The sequence below is a fragment of the Erpetoichthys calabaricus genome, chromosome 12, assembly GCF_900747795.2.
Source record: "Erpetoichthys calabaricus chromosome 12, fErpCal1.3, whole genome shotgun sequence".
NCBI classification, from domain to species: domain Eukaryota; kingdom Metazoa; phylum Chordata; class Cladistia; order Polypteriformes; family Polypteridae; genus Erpetoichthys; species Erpetoichthys calabaricus.
Genome location: NC_041405.2, coordinates 11925816 through 11944240, shown reverse-complemented (window position 1 = coordinate 11944240; position 18425 = coordinate 11925816). Strand labels below are relative to the sequence as shown.

At 39.8% G+C, this 18425-nt stretch overlaps 1 protein-coding gene across 1 annotated transcript; it reads left to right on the top strand.

Moving 5' to 3' along the window:
* Window positions 1–93: 93 nt before the first annotated feature.
* Window positions 94–17683, top strand: LOC114661870 (uncharacterized). The gene is made up of 6 exons (XM_028815092.2): window positions 94–355; window positions 7665–7720; window positions 7828–8160; window positions 13289–13330; window positions 14962–15072; window positions 15206–17683. The coding sequence occupies exons 1-6, from the start codon at window positions 123–125 to the stop codon at window positions 15421–15423; spliced, it is 993 nt and encodes a 330-aa protein (XP_028670925.2). The 5' UTR covers window positions 94–122; the 3' UTR covers window positions 15424–17683.
* Window positions 17684–18425: the final 742 nt, after the last annotated feature.

Genomic DNA, 18425 nt, shown 5'->3' with positions numbered 1-18425 from the left:
TGAAGCGAGGACGGGTATTACATGTATTGATGTTCTCTCTCACTCCTATCGGGGGCCTCTTTTTTTCTTCCCTCTCGTTTACCGCAGTCCTGTAGTCTTCCATCAAACTCTTACTAACAATAATGGATGCAGATACTAAACTTATTCATCATACTATTTTATATATTCGGAAAGGAAAGTACACCGTATCAGAAAAAACGTTCACCTTTAAGTTCTGTTTCCGCGGCACGTCCCCTTTGCGCTTGAATAAGGGCGGTAAGCACGCCTCCTCTTTCACAACGTACTTAATAACTTGTCCGAGAAGCCTCTGTAAAATAAATACAAGAAAAATTGGCAGATTGTTTTCATTAGACATGTAAGTATTTATGTATTTTTCTTAGCGCTCGCTACTTTTATCGGATCCTTTCAGTACAAGTACAGAGACCTAAGTTGCTTGTAGTGAACTGAATCCGTGAATATACTTAGAATAAAGAGAGAGAGAGAGAGAGAGAGAGAGAGAGAGAGAGAGCTGTGTCTGGAATGATGGAGACAAATGGACTTACTGGAGAAATATTATATTTATCTTTGGACGATGCCTTTTTAGTGAGCACAGTCACAGAGCGTTTTTACAAATCTACAACCCAGGAAGTACAAACGCCACACAGACAATGGCTGTATTCTTAACAATAATGGTTCTGTAATGGAAGTCTACTGAGTTGTGTGGTTCCTCTTAGAACAATTGCTAGACAAAGAACAATTTCATTCTGTGAAGTTATTTTTTTTTAAAGGTTCTTAATATATTGGCAATACATAAATCTGCAATGTATAGGCTATAAAACCAGAACTTAGTCTGTGTTATTGTATGCAGAATGTCAGTCATTTATTTGCTAATCCGCTTAGTCCTTTTTCGCATTTTATTGGTTTTATTTCAAGAAAACCAAAATCCCATATAATATAGTCAAATTAAACAAACTGTAATTCACCCCTTGCCGGAGAGAAAAGAGAGGAGAAATATCAATATCAGCAATACAATATCAATACAATATCAGCAAATCTTTAAAAATAAAAAAAGGAGAATGCCCTTTTCCACGATATATACAGTATGCTTATTCTAAGATTTGGTTGATTAGATCTTGCCACTTAGTCCTGAACAGGGTCGCAGGAGTCTGCTGGAGTCTATCCAGCTGGCATAGTGTGCAAGGCAGAAACAAACCCCGGACAAGGTGGCAGTACATTGCAGGGCGAACACACGCATGCGCGCGCCCGCACACACACACACACTCACACAAATCACACACCAGTCACACACTAGGGCCAGGGACGTGGGTCAGGGGAGGCAGGTGAGGCTAATAATAATAATAATAATAATAATAATAATAATAATAATAACATAAAATAAATATGTCCACTGGTCTGTGCTATACATTTGTTTTCAGTATGATTCCAATAATTATGATCATTTTTATAGTCAAAATCCCTGAATTGGTGCATTTTCTGTTGAAGTACATGGGAGAAATGCGAGGTGCGGCAGCGACGAGCCTCACCTCGGACTGCGCTGTCCCACACACACTGGGTTGATGCGTGTAATTGGCATGTGCTGTGTCCCTGTATGTCGCCAATATGTGTGCAGACACGTTTATTATACACCCTGACTTTCCACAGTCTGGCTAATATCTTTAATGAATGTGTCTGACATATTTAGTCTTGCTGATTTGACATAAACCGCAGTGAAAAGGCAGAAGGTGAGGCAGACAGTACCATGGAGCCCTGAAGGGGGCGCATGTGAGCCCAACAGGTGCTTCTTCCTGTTGTATTACGCAGAGGCTCTGGGCGCCAATAAGTTAGCGATATCAGAAAGTCAAGGGCACTGCAGCGGTCTGTTTATTTTTATATTTTTTTCTGACTGACTGTCGAAATAGAAGATTAAGACTTTTAAAACTAAAGGAAAATAAGGAGGACTTTTACAAGAAAGTGACAGAGATTTTTATGGAGAAGGATAGGTGTATGGACTTGATTTACAAATAAACGTAAGACCATAAACGTTTTTCAGTTTTATAAAAAACTGGGATCAGACTAAGAAAAAAAAAAACAATCCAATATTTAAAAACTAAATTTTGGCCTTAAATAAAATATTCTTTTGTTTTTCTTGTTATCCTTTTGTTGAACAAAATGTATTAAAGTCGATTAAAGCATCAGAATTAAAAGATTTTAAAAACAACTAAATATTTCAATTAAGGTCAAAATTGAAATTTATTTTTTTGTACACCACTCAATATTTTCATTTGTATTCAATGAGTATGAATTGTGGAATTGCAACTGCAATTTGAGAACACATGGAGGGTGCACAGCAAATTCACTCTCGCCGCTATAAATGTAACTTCTTTCTTAGTCATATATGTACTTTACCTATGTGTGTGTGTAAAGAATGCTGATGAGATATGAAACATAACCAGTAGTCAAGGTGCATGCTGCCAACTGAATGTTGAATAAGCTACTCTTTTGGGTTCATATATCTGTAAATCTGACTCTGAAGCAGTCAGTGCCTCACCAGCCATGAACCTCACCGCACATCACTGACTTGGGCCAATTTAGGATCGCCAGGTCACCAAACCTGTATGTCTTTGGACTGTGGGAGGAAGCAGGAGCCCATCAAAATTTTTCACAAAATCCTTTGCTGGGTAAATGGTGACCTCTAGCGGTGGAGCCCTGGAACGACTGTTTTTTTTCTTTCTTTTCATTCAGGTTACGGTCCAAGTTTTTTCCTGCCCTTCCGTTTCCTATGTTTTGCTTATCTCACGTTGCGAGACCGTTTTGTTTTCTCCGATATCACCTGTACCATCAATGCTGTGCGTTACAGAGGAAGTATATTATAAATATTATAGTAGAAGAGGTTCAATGTGTTCGTTAAACTTAGACGCGTTGAGTTATTTATATTTTATGCTTGTTTGTAACGCAGTGGCTTAGCGGGTGTATTTACTTTGCTTACAGAACACAGCAAAAGGATTAAAGTAATTTCCGAGTTCAACCCTTTGGAATGATTTAATATCTCTGCCCCCTTTGAAAGGGGGAGCTTAGAGTGCTAAACGTTACGTAGCTGAGGAGATGATAACGACAGCTCCCGCGGCCAGACATCTAATCGTGTCTCCTGCCTTAAATGGACTATCTCATTCCGCACCGAGGCCAGAGCTCACGTGCAGGAGTTCACAAATCTGTTATCGCCTGTTCGTTTATTTATACAACATCTTACGGATCTAAATGAATAAAGACTCTTTCTGGAACCTTCATGTAGGTGGTTCTTTAGGGAATCAAATTCTTCCTCTCTGGCAGCTTTACCTTTAAGAGTGTAGCACTAATTTCAGACCCAGGGCTCAGGAATTGTCAGGTAAGAACACTTGCTACCACATATTGATTAATACTTCATTTATACGTGATAGAGTAACCACTTCTATTACTCTTACACGTCTGAACTCGGACAATACATTTTTATTTATCCAGCTGCCAACTAAACATACAAATAACAAAGCAGCCAATTTTCACATAATTTAGAGAAGAAAAAAAATAGTAAAGAAAGAAATCAAGACAAGTGTGGAATCGAGAAAGCTCTGATCTACAAATCGTTTCAATTATATTATAAGAATAGGAGATTGTAATATTAAATGTGTGATGTGAAAGAATAAGAACTTTAAAAAGCCACTCAATTACAGTGAAATGTCAATTACACGCAGAGAGAGATGTTGGGAGCATGCCCCAGATGCTGACCCACCTAGACTGGGACCCCAGTGCAGTGTACGCTCATCAGGCATACACACTCACTGCATTCCCTTACAGGAATCGAACCTCGGTGCTAGAGGCGAAGCCCCTAACGTTGTGCCACGGCGTGTGGTTCGTTCATTTGACAGCATGTAGATCGACGTAATTACATTCAAGGCATTCGTAGTCTGAATTACAATCTGATTGTATGGGTGGTTACCTACCAGGTAACACTTGTGGTTGGTCAGCAAGTCGGCTAACATCCGCCACATTCCCTCTTTCAGTTGCGAGAAGCAGATCATAGAATGGTTGAAAGTGAGTGTGTACGCCTGATGAGCCCAGAATTAGGGCGAAACACGTGTCGCGTACTCTTTGCATTATTTGACAGTAAACTATTTCAACCATATATATATATACAGGGCCGGATTTTCCTATAGGCTAACTAGGCTTCAGCCTAGGGCCTCAAGATCAAGAGGGGCCTACATTCAAATTGTTAGCAAAATTTTATTATCTCTCATGTAATTTACAAACTTAAAAATGGAAGGTGAAAGGGCCTCATAAGTGGAATGGCCTAGGGCCTCTTTTCATATAAATCCGGCCCTGTATATATATATATATATATATATATATATATATATATAAAAGCTGCGGTGGGTTGGCACCCTGCCCAGGATTGGTTCCCTGCCTTGTGCCCTGTGTTGGCTGGGATTGGCTCCAGCAGACCCCCGTGACCCTGTGTTCGGATTCAGCGGGTTGGAAAATGGATGGATGGATGGATATATATAAAAGCTTCGGAAGAAATACATACAAATAGACTTCTGCAGCCGTTCAATGACTAATGTTTACTTTTGTGTTATACGGTAGGCATGTTGCACATTCTCTATCTAACCAATCAGAAAGTGATTACAGACTGAGTTTTTCAAAAGTCTTAAGTATTTTTCCAGTTCACATTGCAATGCAGTGCTGTCATTTTCAGAGGTTACGTGGCTCTGAAAAAGCCTCCATTTTTTAAAAATGCTCAGAATGTGTGGATGAAAGACTAAAATGGAGTCTGCTGTTTTTAAACCAAAACATAATAGCGTGAATGTAGGCCTAGTTTGGGTGATGTTTCTGGGTTGTCCTTTGGTTTTGTTTCGACTCCCTGGATTCTGTGACCCTTAATCTGATGTCACATTATACAACTTCTAGTTGTGGGGTATATCATATTTGCCAACCACAGTTGCTGATAATGTTGCTCGACAATGCCAATGTAAATGATTGGAAATCACTAGCTATGTCACGTTTAGTGATTGCATGTCGACCATCCAAAACAGTTGTGTTCTCCCATTTTTCTAACAGCCAGTTGTATGCTGTCTGACCGAGCCGGTGTTGTACCAGTGACATAAGAAGGGTTTACAGGTGCGGTGAATTCAATAGAAACCTCAGCTCTTCTTTTTTTCCATTCTGTCATGGTACATAAACTACAAGACATCAGACAGACAAGCTTCTCTTCTATTTTTGAAGTGCAAAATACCTACATTCCTTGTCACTGCATTAAATGCAGTGTACTTCCTGATGAGCATTCATTAGTTGTTAACTCTCATGCATACAAAGCCCAATCCTACAACTTCAGACAAAATCAAACCCGTCTCGTCCCAGACTAGTTTCAGTGAGGCACTGGATATGTCACATTACATAATCGGCTTCAAGGGAGCAGTGCCAACTGCCTCCGACTCGCTAAGATTATATAAGTGAAGGCAACAACTGAAAATCACTGGAAGAGTCATTTATTGTGACATGGCCTTTACTCTGTGTCTCTGTTACATTGTTTGTCATCCCTATTCTTCTTATCCTGTTCTGACATTACTTTCTGCCATTTTCTAGCTGTTGCAGAGCAATAACATCACATATTATTATGCTAGGCATTTTTCTTAGGCAACATCATAGCAATTTTTTTCAAAGAAAAGACTGCATCAAAGCAAATAATAATAAGCAGATCACCTCACTCCATCTGTTCAGAGACATACCCCACTGGGTACAAACCTACAGTAGATCTCATGATGAATTAAACACAGCAAAAGGTGAATATACATTTGTGTTTTTTTCCTCCGTCTCTGGTTTGTCCAATTTAGGATCACATGGGTCAGAACAATTGCAGGTTAAGGGCCTTGATCAAGGGCCCAACAGTGCAGAGTCCCTTTTGGCATTTACGGGATTCGAACCGGTAACCTTCCGATTGCCAGTGCAGATCCCTAGCCTCAGAGCCACCACTCTTGGTTATTATAAGTTGGCAGATGGTGTGCAAGTGAGGGAGTGAGTGATATGGTAGACTGGCAAAATGTCCAAGGTGGGGTGGACGACCGAGACGCATACAGCCGCCCTAACCCGACACAAACAGAGACACAAGTGTTGCACAGCACATGTTTTTATTTATGTAAGGAAGCTCTTTGCTTCGATCCCCACAGCAGCACAATACACTCAAGCTAAACACAGTCCTTTCGCCTCTAGTCCTCCTCAGCAGCTTCGTATTTCTTCCTCCTGCCTCTGAGTAGTGGCAGCTGGCCCTTTTTATAGGACACCCAGAAGGACTCCAAGTGTCCAATGACCTTCTTCGCGCAGCACTTCTGGGTGTGGTGGAAGTGCTGCCAAACAGGGCTCAGTAAACGTCCAGGCAACCCCTGACGGTGGCCACGGGACCCAGCAGGGTTGCGCTTCCATGCTCCAAACCCGTGACCCCATTGCAAGCCAAGGGGGCTTCCCTCTATCGGTCTGGGATAGATAATGACCTGAAAAAGCTCTTACCCCCGGTCCTTCCATTGTTGAGGTGTTTCCGATCGGGTATGGGCCCTGGACATCTGCTACAGTGGGTTCCTGGTTTGCCCCTAATCCTTCCAGAATAGTCTTTTCCCCTGTAGCGATGATTTGGATTTGGTGGTGTTAAGAATTGAATGATGGACTGTACATCAAAGCCAATCCTAACTCTGACTAAAATTGCATTAACTATAAAGACTTGATGAAATGCATTCTCAAAAGAGAAAAAGAAAATGTCCCTCTAAAATTTTAATCAGGGATTTAAGCAAAAATGAATGTAAAATCAATAAAATAAAGTAAATTTCTAGAGTTAATATGGAAAAGGTGGGTTAAATAGGAAAAAAGAGCAAATATTTTAAAATAAGATGAGAACTCCATGGATGTTGGTGGTTATGAAGCTTGTGAAAGGCGGCTGGGTCCCTCTTCTGTTTATGTTCCGGGGGAGCAGCTATGGACATCTCACTACCTCCCCCGGGACGCTTGGTGGCAGCCTATCTGGCTGACGATGGTGCCTCAGTTTCCCGCAGGGTTTCCTGGGAGATGAAGTTCTCCACAACCCTGTGGGGAGCTGGGGTGGCCGCCAGGGGGTGCTGCATGGAGCCAGGTACCCACTTGGACATCTCTACAGCCCAGCCCGGAAGTGCAATTAGCCACAAGTGATCAAGCACCTGGAGCACTTCCGGGCGGGCTATAAAAAGGGCCAGCATCCACCACTCAGGGGCCAGAATCGGGAGGAAGAGGACGAGGTTGCCTGGGAGGAGTGGTGGTGCCAAGGTGGGAGAAGAGAAAGGATTGTTGTTGTGTGAAAAGAGTGCTTCTGGCACTGTGTATTGCCTGTGGGTCACGGGGAAGACATGCACCCACGGGTGAAGAAGAAAATAAAAAGTCCTTGTTTTATGCGTGCCTCTGTGTCCTTCTGTGCCGGGTCGGGCGCCTGTATAGCGCCTTTTCTACAAGCTTTTCAGAGTCCAAACCAGTAGCTATCAGGTTTGAATTCTATCAGGCAGAGAAATAAACAGGCGCCATTTTTAAAAATGTCAGTGAGTTCATCCTATCATATTCCAAAGATCAATTTAATGGGAGAAAGGGATCGAAGGCACATCATAAGACTCTAAGTGTGTGTGTTTGTGGTTTTTTTTTTGCAGGATTCAACCATTATGGATAGCCATGGCATTGGCTTTGGCTTATACTGATCAGCTATGTAAGTATTTTTTGAATTCTTTAAAGATATTTCTAGGAGTCCTCATTGTGTTTAAATAACGTGGCTCATTTCTCTGGCATCTCTTGTTGTTCATTTTCCCCTACCAGTGGCATTTGAGTTGACATGTTTGCCAGAAGTTGTGAATAACACCGTGGACAGCATGACTGCCTTTCACTGCTCCTTGAAAAATACGCAGAAAGATGTAACAATAATCATTGTATGGGCAAAAAACAGCACTGTTCTTCTACATTATACCTCATCTAGACGAACACGCAGGCAAGCAGTAAATCCCAGGTACCATTTACCGGAGGATGAATTAAAGCACGGAAAATTTTCACTTCAAATCATGAAAACGGAACTGTCAGATGAAGGAGTATATGAATGCACAGTTATCATTGGTGAAGTCTACCGAGAAGCACAGGTCACTCTGAATGTGAAAGGTAAATTGTCTCCTTTGTGTTTGCTTTTATTTATTAGATAGATAGATAGATAGATAGATAGATAGATAGATAGATAGATAGATAGATAGATAGATAGATAGATAGATAGATAGATAGATAGATAGATAGATAGATAGATAGATAGATAGATAGATAGATAGATAGATAGATAGATAGATAGATAGATAGATAGATAGATACTTTATTAATCCATTAATCCTCTTTGATGGATACTTGGATGAGAGACCATGGAAAAACGTAGGTTGCTGCTAGAGGAGGTATTGGTGAGGCTGTAGAAAAGAATATTCTTAAAGTTGATGATTTGCATATATCTAAAGCATGCATTATATATTCTGATGAACATTGGCATAGTAAGGGTTAAACCATAAAGAGCCCACGCTTCTCTATTTTATTATTTTTCTCTTTGCAGCTGCTAAGCTTAAAAACTTCAGTCAACGACATTATATACTTTTAGAACTCTAAACGGGCCATTGTTTTAAGAAATGCAGCCATTGAGGCTTTGACCATGAGTGAAAACCAGATTGGCCATTCGCTTCCATTTGCAGCGGCTGGGCCTCTGCATCCCTGTCTGCTTGCCTGGACAGGTGATGACAAGTCAAGGAAAATGCAGCTTATAAGAAACAGCTTTATTGTTTTGGGGGGCGCAACTGCCCCAACCTCTAACCCAATATCTAATGTGTGGGTCTGCCTGATTCCAACTTACTGGTGGGAATCGATTGATAAAAAAGTTTTGGACACCTCCACAGGATATGAAGTAATGATGGCAGTTTTGGTCATGTGATGAACATTAGGTAATGATGGGAAGAGCCAGAAGGAGGAGAGTATTTTGCATAAATGATAAGAACTGTAATAAATGTAAGGTTGCTGAATTTGCTAATTGCTCATTTCACTTGATTTGGGTCCGTGTATGCATCACGCAATAAAACTCGATTCTGCCTTCCTGAACTCCATGTGCCTCCTTTGAGCAGTGTGTTTCTGCCACAACAAGGCCAGCAGGAGGCGCTAACTTTGTGGACTGAATGTGGTTATCAATGACCCATTTAAGAGCTGGGGACACTGTGCTCTAAACATGTCACCATCCTTAGGATGAGATGTAAAATTGAGGTCCTGACTCTCTGTGGTTATAAAAGATACCTGGGCATCCTTTATAAGGAGTGGAGGGGTAACCCAATGTTTGGCTCAATTGCCTTTCACGGCCTGGTCATTCTGTCCCTTTAATCATCCCCTGTCTCTAATTGACTATCTCTCTCACTACTTCACCACCTAACTGCTAATGTGTGGTGAACATACTGGTGCAGAAATGGCTGCCTTTGCATCATTCAGGTGGATGCTACACATCGATGAATGTTGAAGTGGATGCCCACTCACTGTGTAAAATGCTTTGAGCACTGAGAAAACAGCTATCTAAATGTAAAGAATTATTATTATTTGAAAACTTTAAAAAATATCCAGCCCTCATCAGCTCTTAATGACCAGCCTTCCAAAAAGAAAAATTAATGAATTTGTGTGGCATGTAAAGGACATCTGTGTTCCATGCCTGGCAGGGACGCCTCTGCTGCATCTGTTCCGGGGGAGCCATCACGGGCAGCTCAATACCTCCCCCGGGACGCTTGGTGGCAGCCTCCCTGGCGGATGATGATTCCCCAGCCTGGCACATTGCTCCATGGGACATGGAGTCCTCCACAGCCTGGTTGGGGGCTTGGATGGCCGCCAGGGGGAATACTTCCGGGTGGGGTATAAAAAAGGCCAGCCACCACCACTGAAGAGAGCCAGAATTGGGAGGAAGAGAACGAGGTTGCCTGGGAGGAGTGGTGGTGCCGAGGTGGAGAGAAGAAGTGTGGTTTGTATGTTATTTAAGTGCTTGTGGGACTGTGTTGGGCCTGTGGGACACGGGGAAGGCGTGCCCCACGGCTGAAGAAAAATAAAAAACTGTTTGTGTTACACGTGCCTCTGCCTCAGTCTGTGCCGGGTTGGGCGCTATACAGTGGGTACGGAAAGTATTCAGATCCCCTTCAATTTTTCACTCTTTGTCATATTGCAGCCATTTGCTAAAATCATTTAAATTAATTTTTTCCCTAATTAATGTACACACAGCACCCCATATTGACAGACAAAAAAAAAGAATTTTTGAAATTGTTGCAGATTTATTAAAAAAGAAAAACTGAAATATCACATGGTCCTAAGTATTCAGACCCTTTGCTCAGTATTTAGTAGAAGCGCCCTTTTGAGCTAATAATGCCATGAGTCTTCTTGGGAAAGATGCAACAAGTTTTTCACACCTGGATTTGGGGATACTCTGCCATTCCTCCTTGCAGATCCTCTCCAGTTCTGTCAGGTTGGATGGTAAACGTTGGTGGACAGCCATTTTTAGGTCTCTCCAGAGATGTTCAATTGGGTTTAAGTCAGGGCTCTGGCTGGGCCATTCAAGAACAGTCACAGAGTTGTTGTGAAGCCACTCCTTCGTTATTTTAGCTGTGTGCTTAGGGTCATTGTCTTGTTGGAAGGTAAACCTTCGGCCCAGTCTGAGGTCCTTAGCACTCTGGAGAAGTTGTCTCCACACATACCTCAGTGCAAGACACATGACAGCCCGCATGGAGTTTGCTAAAAGACACCTGAAGGACTCTGAGATGGTGAGAAAGAAGATTCTCTGATGAGACCAAGATAGAACTTTTTGGCCTTAATTCTAAGTGGTATGTGTGGAGACAACCAGGCACTGCTCATCACTTGTCCAATACAGTCCCCACAGTGAAGCATGGCGGTGGCAGCATCATGCTGCGGGGGTGTTTTTCAGCTACAGGGACAGGACGACTGGTTGCAATCGAGGGAAAGATGAATGCGGCCAAGTACAGAGATATCCTGGACAAAAACCTTCTCCAGAGTGCTAAGGACCTCAGACTGGGCCGAAGGTTTACCTTCCAACAAGACAATGACCCTACGCACACAGCTAAAATAACGAAGGGGTGGCTTCACAACAACTCTGTGACTGTTCTTGAATGGCCCAGCCAGAGCCCTGACTTAAACCCAATTGAGCATCTCTGGAGAGACCTAAAAATGGCTGTCCACCAACGTTTACCATCCAACCTGACAGAACTGGAGAGGATCTGCAAGGAGGAATGGCAGAGGATCCCCAAATCCAGGTGTGAAAAACTTGTTGCATCTTTCCCAAGAAGACTCATGGCTGTATTAGCTCAAAAGGGTGCTTCTACTAAATACTGAGCAAAGTGTCTGAATACTTAGGACCATGTGATATTTCAGTTTTTCTTTTTTAATAAATCTGCAACAATTTCAAAAATTCTTTTTTTTTGTCTGTCAATATGGGGTGCTGTGTGTACATTAATGAGGGAAAAAATTAATTTAAATGATTTTAGCAAATGGCTGCAATATGACAAAGAGTGAAAAATTGAAGGGGGTCTGAATACTTTCCGTACCCACTGTATAGCGCTCCATATTACAGGCGTAATAGAAAAAAAAATGAAAGACACTGAGTGTAATGCTTTTATTTAATAGTCATTCTTATTAAACATGTAACAGTGAAGTATATGGTGCCATCATTCAGTCCTGTGGCATAGAAAGAGCTGAGGAAAATCAGTGTGTGGGCCTGGTCCCATAAAAGTCCCACCACAGCCTTTCCTGCTCAAGAGAAGCCATGATGAATTCGCTTTTGTAAACAAGAAATTCACAGGATTGCATGTATTCAGATTGCTAGTTTCTGTCATGAGACATCTCTCTACTTCCTCTTTTGCATTCAGTATTTATCTGAATAAACGGTTAAAGCATTTTTTTGTTCTTTTTCATTTGTATGCTTGAAAAGAAGAACACCACTACCGCGCACTGAACAAACATCTAATAGTAACATAAGAAATACAGCAGTTTCCTTCAAAATTATTCTAGAGAAGAAAAAAGAAATATACAAATACAAAAGAAAAAAAAATAAACCACAAAAACAAAAGAAGTTTGAACGTCCACCTAAGAAAAAGAGAGAAAAAAAAAGAGAGACGTGACCAGAAAAAACCCATGAACAATTAACCACAACAACATTTATTTATATAGCATATTTTCACACAAATAATGCAGCTCAAAGTGCTTTACATTATGAAGAAAGAGAAAAAAGACAAAATAAATAATAATTAAAATTAGGTAACACTAATTAACATGGAATAAAAGTAAGGTCCGATGTCCAGGGAGGACAGAAAAAACAAAACAAAAAAAAAAACTCCACACGGCTGGAGAAAAAAATCAAATCTGCAGGGGTTTGGAGGCCACAAGACCACCCAGCCTCCTGTAGGCCTTCCACCTAACATAAATGACCTCAATTGGTCCTAATGGTGTTCAGGGTTGACATGGAAAAACTTGATGATGACGATCATGTGGGCTTCTGGCCTTTAATCCATCAATGTAGAGTAGTGTATCACGGGCCTGGTATTGCTTTTTCTAAAATTATATTCAGGAATTTTTGCCATGTTTTATTAAAAAAATTTTGGACATATCCTGGCTTACTCACTGAGTTATAGAATGTGAGTTGAAATTCTTACAATTAAACAAGACAAGTCTGCCGGCTAGTAGTGTTGTACTTAATGCAGTCTAGAAGTACGTATATGAGGGACATTCAAAAAGTTTCCGCACTTTTTTTAACTCTGTTTATTAAGGACAAATTACATCACTTTACTACATAGTCACCTTCATTTGTGATGCAATTTTCCCAGCGTTGTGCCAACTTTTTAATGCCCAATTACTACTCCTCCCACCTTCACCGTTTCCAACAAAAATATAAAAGCGTGTAAACTTTTTGAACGTCCCTCGTATTAATAGATTTGGAGTGACTGTGACACCAAGGCTGTCTGAGAAGTGTACAATCATTTTTTTTCCTCCAAAATGATGTTAATTCAGTGCATTCCTAAAACATTTGGCCTAATTATGCCACAGCTAGATAACAACACTCAAAAGGCAAATCTTGCCCTGGGTACATTTCAGACAATTTAAAACAAGCTTTATGTGATTAATGAAAGTGTGTTATTTATATTAGAATGCTTGACACATATACAACTAGAGTGTATTCTATGGATTGCCAGTACTTATTTTCACCACTTTATTTCATATTCTTTTGCAGTTCCAACAACTGAAGAAATCCCTGAACAGCCTGAAAAACCAGGTGGGTACAGCCTAGCAGTGTATTTTAGGTAAACCTGAAAACCGTGTAGCAAATGAAGTAGATGAATTCCTCCAGGCTTTTCTAACAAGCTTTTACTAGGCAGAGAGGAAAACAATTATAAAGAGAAAATGAATATGAAAAACACTGGAAAGAAAAATAGATAGATGAGAGCAATATTAAAAAATAATCATGGTAAAGAGTTAGAAATGGCACTCTATATAACGCAATGTTTAATTAGAGCAGCTCTGTATAAACATGAGTAATAAGAAATTAACATTAAGTATACACTATATACTGTAAAAGCCCTATACAAGAACAAATGATTCTTCATCTTGTTCTTCCTCCTCTTTATCTTTTCCCATTTCTATGGGCTTGATAAGTAGAAAATGATACGGTTCCCTTAAAAGTACTCTATAATTGAATCATAGGAAAGACAATATACTATATAAATGATATAAAACAGAGTAGAACACAGATGAATTATATATATAGTAAGAAGAGAAGCAAACATAGGAAAAGGTTTGGGGGCACGTCTGTGACCCCATATAATAAAAATGAATGAAAGCAAAATGATCCTTTATACAAAGGTGCAAATGACGTCTTTTCAGATTGGAGTCTGTCACTACCCAATCCACGCTGCCTGCCCAATCCACGAGCGCATACGTACTGAAAGCGTACTTTATCTCAAAGTTTACGGTGTTGTCCAATCTGTTCTACGCATACATGAATAATTTACGTTGTGTGTGTTATCATCATACCCGCACCGATTTGGCGCACCCCACGTGCACTGAATGGGGAATATAAATAAATAAATAAATAAATAAATAAATAAATAAATAAATAAAAACTGAATTCCACTTTATGGCACTACTTGTAGATGGAGATAAATGGCAATGCAAAAATGATTCTCAAGCGCAATTCAAACCTCGCAAGTGACCCATGTTGTAAAACACTCATGCGCAGTACAAATCAGACAGTGTCATAAAAAGTAATTTTTAGGGAGAAGCGAGCACATACGCAATTCGGATGGGGACTCATGTCACAAAATAAGCAATAGACTCCACAGTTGCTGACCTCCAGAGCTCCACTTCATTTAGGAGATTGTCTCTTTATATTATAAGTCAGTGATAACACCTGGTTACACTATGGTTAAGATTAGGGTTGGAGGAAGATTACTTGACTCAATTTGAATAAACCAAGTGACAAAAATCTGAAATCCAATTGGATGTCCAGTTTAGCTACTGAATCACAGAGCTGTGGGGGTCTGCAGCTGGACCCATCTCAAAATAATAAGCCCAGATAGGGCAGTGTTGTAACAGTAAAAGTCAGATCAGGCAGTGACAGAGTTTAATACAGAAATAATAAAATGGCCTAACAGGTCCTATGGATTCTAGGTAGGATGGGCCGGATCTATGAAGCTGGACAACTGAAGTGACATCAGCGTTGGAATGGCTGTCAGTCTTTCAATCTGCAGTGGGAGGAAGAGAGAAGACATTAAAATGCAGCGCCAACCCCTAGTTTGATTAGTAATAACCATCACCAGAGCCCTTAAGCTGCCTCCTATACTTGTGTGTGTGTGTGTGTGTTTTGGGAGGAGAGAGAGATAAAATTATACTTCTTTCCCTCTTTAGGTCACCTTGAAAATGGTACCACCTTCACTAACCCAGTTTTTACCGTCTTAATTGTACTTCTCTGTGTGTCTGGAATTGTTGGGTTCATTATAACTATAAAGAAAATGAAAGGTAAGAACAAACAAAATATTTTTCCTACTGTTGGTTTCCATTTTTATTTTCTTTAGAAGGAATCTTTTTAAATGATGATGATAAGTTTGTAAGTACAGTAATAATTCTTATTTTTGTTGTTTGTCGTCTTTAGGTTTTGGTCATTATGGAAAAGAAGGAAATTCAAGAATGTGTACATGGTCACAGATTCAAGAGCTCTTAAATGCACCTCCGACCCCAGACAGTTATGGCAGCTCTCCGCAGACATCTAGGGTTGTAAAAAGCACTTCTAATCCTTCTTTAAAGTGTCAGAGTTGGAGCCAGTCCCAAGTCTGGATAAAGCATGAGGGAGAGCAGAAACTTATGCTATAGGGGAGATAGAGAGTGGTCGGGAGGTGCATTGTGTATTATTTTTTTAGTAACTCATTAAGAAATATAGGAACATTTGCAGATAATTTGTCACCTATACTTATAAGAAGAGAAGCCTGGAAAAATACAATAGGCAATTCTGGAGTGTAACTTGTGAGTGATTATTTTGTGTGTGATTGACAATATCCAGGTTAGCAATAAATACTCTTCAGTGGGAATTTTACACCAAAATGATTTATGCATCTTGGAGTCTTAATAGAGTTGGGGATGGAAGAATGGACTAATGAATTCCACACTTTCTAATTTTTGGTGTAAAATTTACACTTACCCATTTGCAAGCGGCTCAACATTCTTAGTGAAGATGTGAAGCTCACGTAAAAAGCTGGCATCAGTTTAAATAATTCTGTTCATGTTAGCTGTTTTAGTCTTCCTCACCGTTCAGTCCCAGTGTGCTGCTTTTGTCAGGATTACTTTTTTATTTTTTACAACAAAACCGGACTGTCTATTGTAGCTTTGTCCTCCTGAGAGTTTTGTACAGTAAACATAACCTCAGTTGTCTGGACCGCCATACAACACAGGCACTATATAATTGAGCATACTATTTACCTTTTAAATTGTTTCTGTAGATTGATGAATATCAAAAAACAAAAATCAAAAAACCATTGCTGATGTTCTTCGTTTACTTGCAAAGAATAGAATTTAATTTGATATACAGGTGTACAACCATTCAAGACAATGCCACCTACAGCTGTGACAAAGGCTCCATGAAAGAAAAAGTCATTTTTAGTACTGTAAATATTGACCTATTTATTCATATCACAACATTAGTCACTGCGATGCAAGAAGAAGACTAAACTTTAGTGACAGTCCAGTAAATTTCCAAATATGATCTCACAGATGTTTGGTGTTGCGGTATTTTGGCGACCTCTAATGGCCATTTTCTAAACTTGAGCGTGGTTGTTCTGCGAGTAGAGTGACTACGTTCACTTTTGCAGGCGACTGGGTGACATTAAGAGAGACCTCCAGGTAATTTAAATTAATTAGTTTTGTTATCTCCTAATAGGTTATTATTATTTGTTGACGTTTTAGATATTTCTTTATTCGTTCAGCACTTAGCATGCTTAGTTAACATTGTATATTGTAAAGTTTTGGAGTCTTCACTTAATTACAGCAACGTAAAGCTGTTGGTTTAAGCCTCTAAACTGAAATCAAAGTAGCAGAAAACAGACAAAGATGATGGTAACTGTCTATAACTTAATCGTACTTCACGGAACATTCATGTTATACACCTCAAAATAAAGGACAAACATTTCTCTTTCAGAATATTTGCACCTGGAAAATTATGTACATTGTACACATGTTACAGCAGAATAAGTCTCAAAATTCAGGAACGTGTTTACCAAATGTATTTTGAATGTTTTGCCTGTTTCCATAGGTGTTGGAATAAGCTATAAAAGTGTCAGTGAATGTATCATGGATACCCAGAATAAAATATTATGAAATATGTCTAGTTTTACCATTTTGAAGAAGTACGAAAAACAGGATTCTTTTTCCCAGCTTTAACTATTTTTCAAATCTATAGCATACATACCCATAATTGAAGACCATGACCAGTTTACCATTTTGACGGGTGGACGTTACTGTTTCAGGACATACAGCTAAAGACATTATACTGTGTATCTAAATTGCAACATCAATAGTTGCAACGTCTTTACAAAATAAATAAACAAAATACATCTACATGGAATAATTGTGAAATATAGAAAGTAACATAAAAGTGGAAAGTGTTGTAAAGTGAAAGTGAAATGTGTTGTCAATTGAAAGTTAAAACATTTAGTAGATAACAGTCTGTCCGTCAGATTGCACACAGTGAATCAGGGCGCTCAACAAAGTCATGGTTACTGTTACACAGCAGTTCGGCTATGTCTGAGGAAAGAAAGAAAAACACTGCAACGTTGTATTGTGAAATCCAATATGGACTTTTAATGGCAAAACACTGTACTTTATGAAGAAGTTCATGATTTTATATTGTTCTTTATTTTTTGTATCATTGTTTGGACCTGCTGGCGGGTCCTAAACAATGGGGCTGAGTTTAAAGGGTTAAACGCTGTAAATGCCACAGATACTTTGTATACAATACTTTATCATGCACTCGGGTTCATGAATCCTGATACTTTGTCTATTTATGTAAAGGGAGTTGTAATTTGTATTACTTGTATTACTTTGCATGCTGTCTTAATTAAACATCTGTATATATAATTAATTCTTCAGTTTCACACATTTTTGTTGAGTTATGGCTCAGAACAAAATAGATGCCTACTTTCCAAAGATTATTTTAAAGTGTATTTAGGAACAGAAAACATTATTTTTGGTTATATTATCAAATGTCTACAATACTTGCAAATTTGGAGAATGTTCCTGCTGTTCCTTCCTGTAGGTAAGTCCACACCTACATGTGTCTCCTCACCAAAGTAACACATTAAATCTTTTCTATAGTCAGATACTTTGATTTTAAACACATGCTTGGCAAATCACCAAATGTTGTAAATAATCACAAAATACAGTATTTAATAAAGTGCCTCTTATCTTATGATGGTGGCAGCTTCAATTACACGTTTAGACTCTAAACAAAATTTAGGGAACCAGATTCTGCAGAGACCCGGGTTTGCTTCCTGCGTGGAGTTTTCATGTTCTCCCCATGTCTGCATGGGTTTCCTTCGGGTACTCTGGTTTCCTCCCACAGTCCAAAGACATGCAGGTTAGGTGCATTGGTGATTCTAAATGTCCCTAGTGTGTGCTTGGTGTGTGGATGTGTGTGTGTGTGTGTGTGTGTGTGTGCGCCCTGCGGCGGGCTGGCACCCTGCCCGGGGTTTGTTTCCTGCTTTGTGCCCTGTGTTGGCTGGGATTGGCTCCAGCAGACCCCTGTGACCCTGTAGTTAGGTTATAGCGGGTTGGATAATGGATGGATATTCTGCAGAATAACTCCTGAGCGTTGTCACTCTATT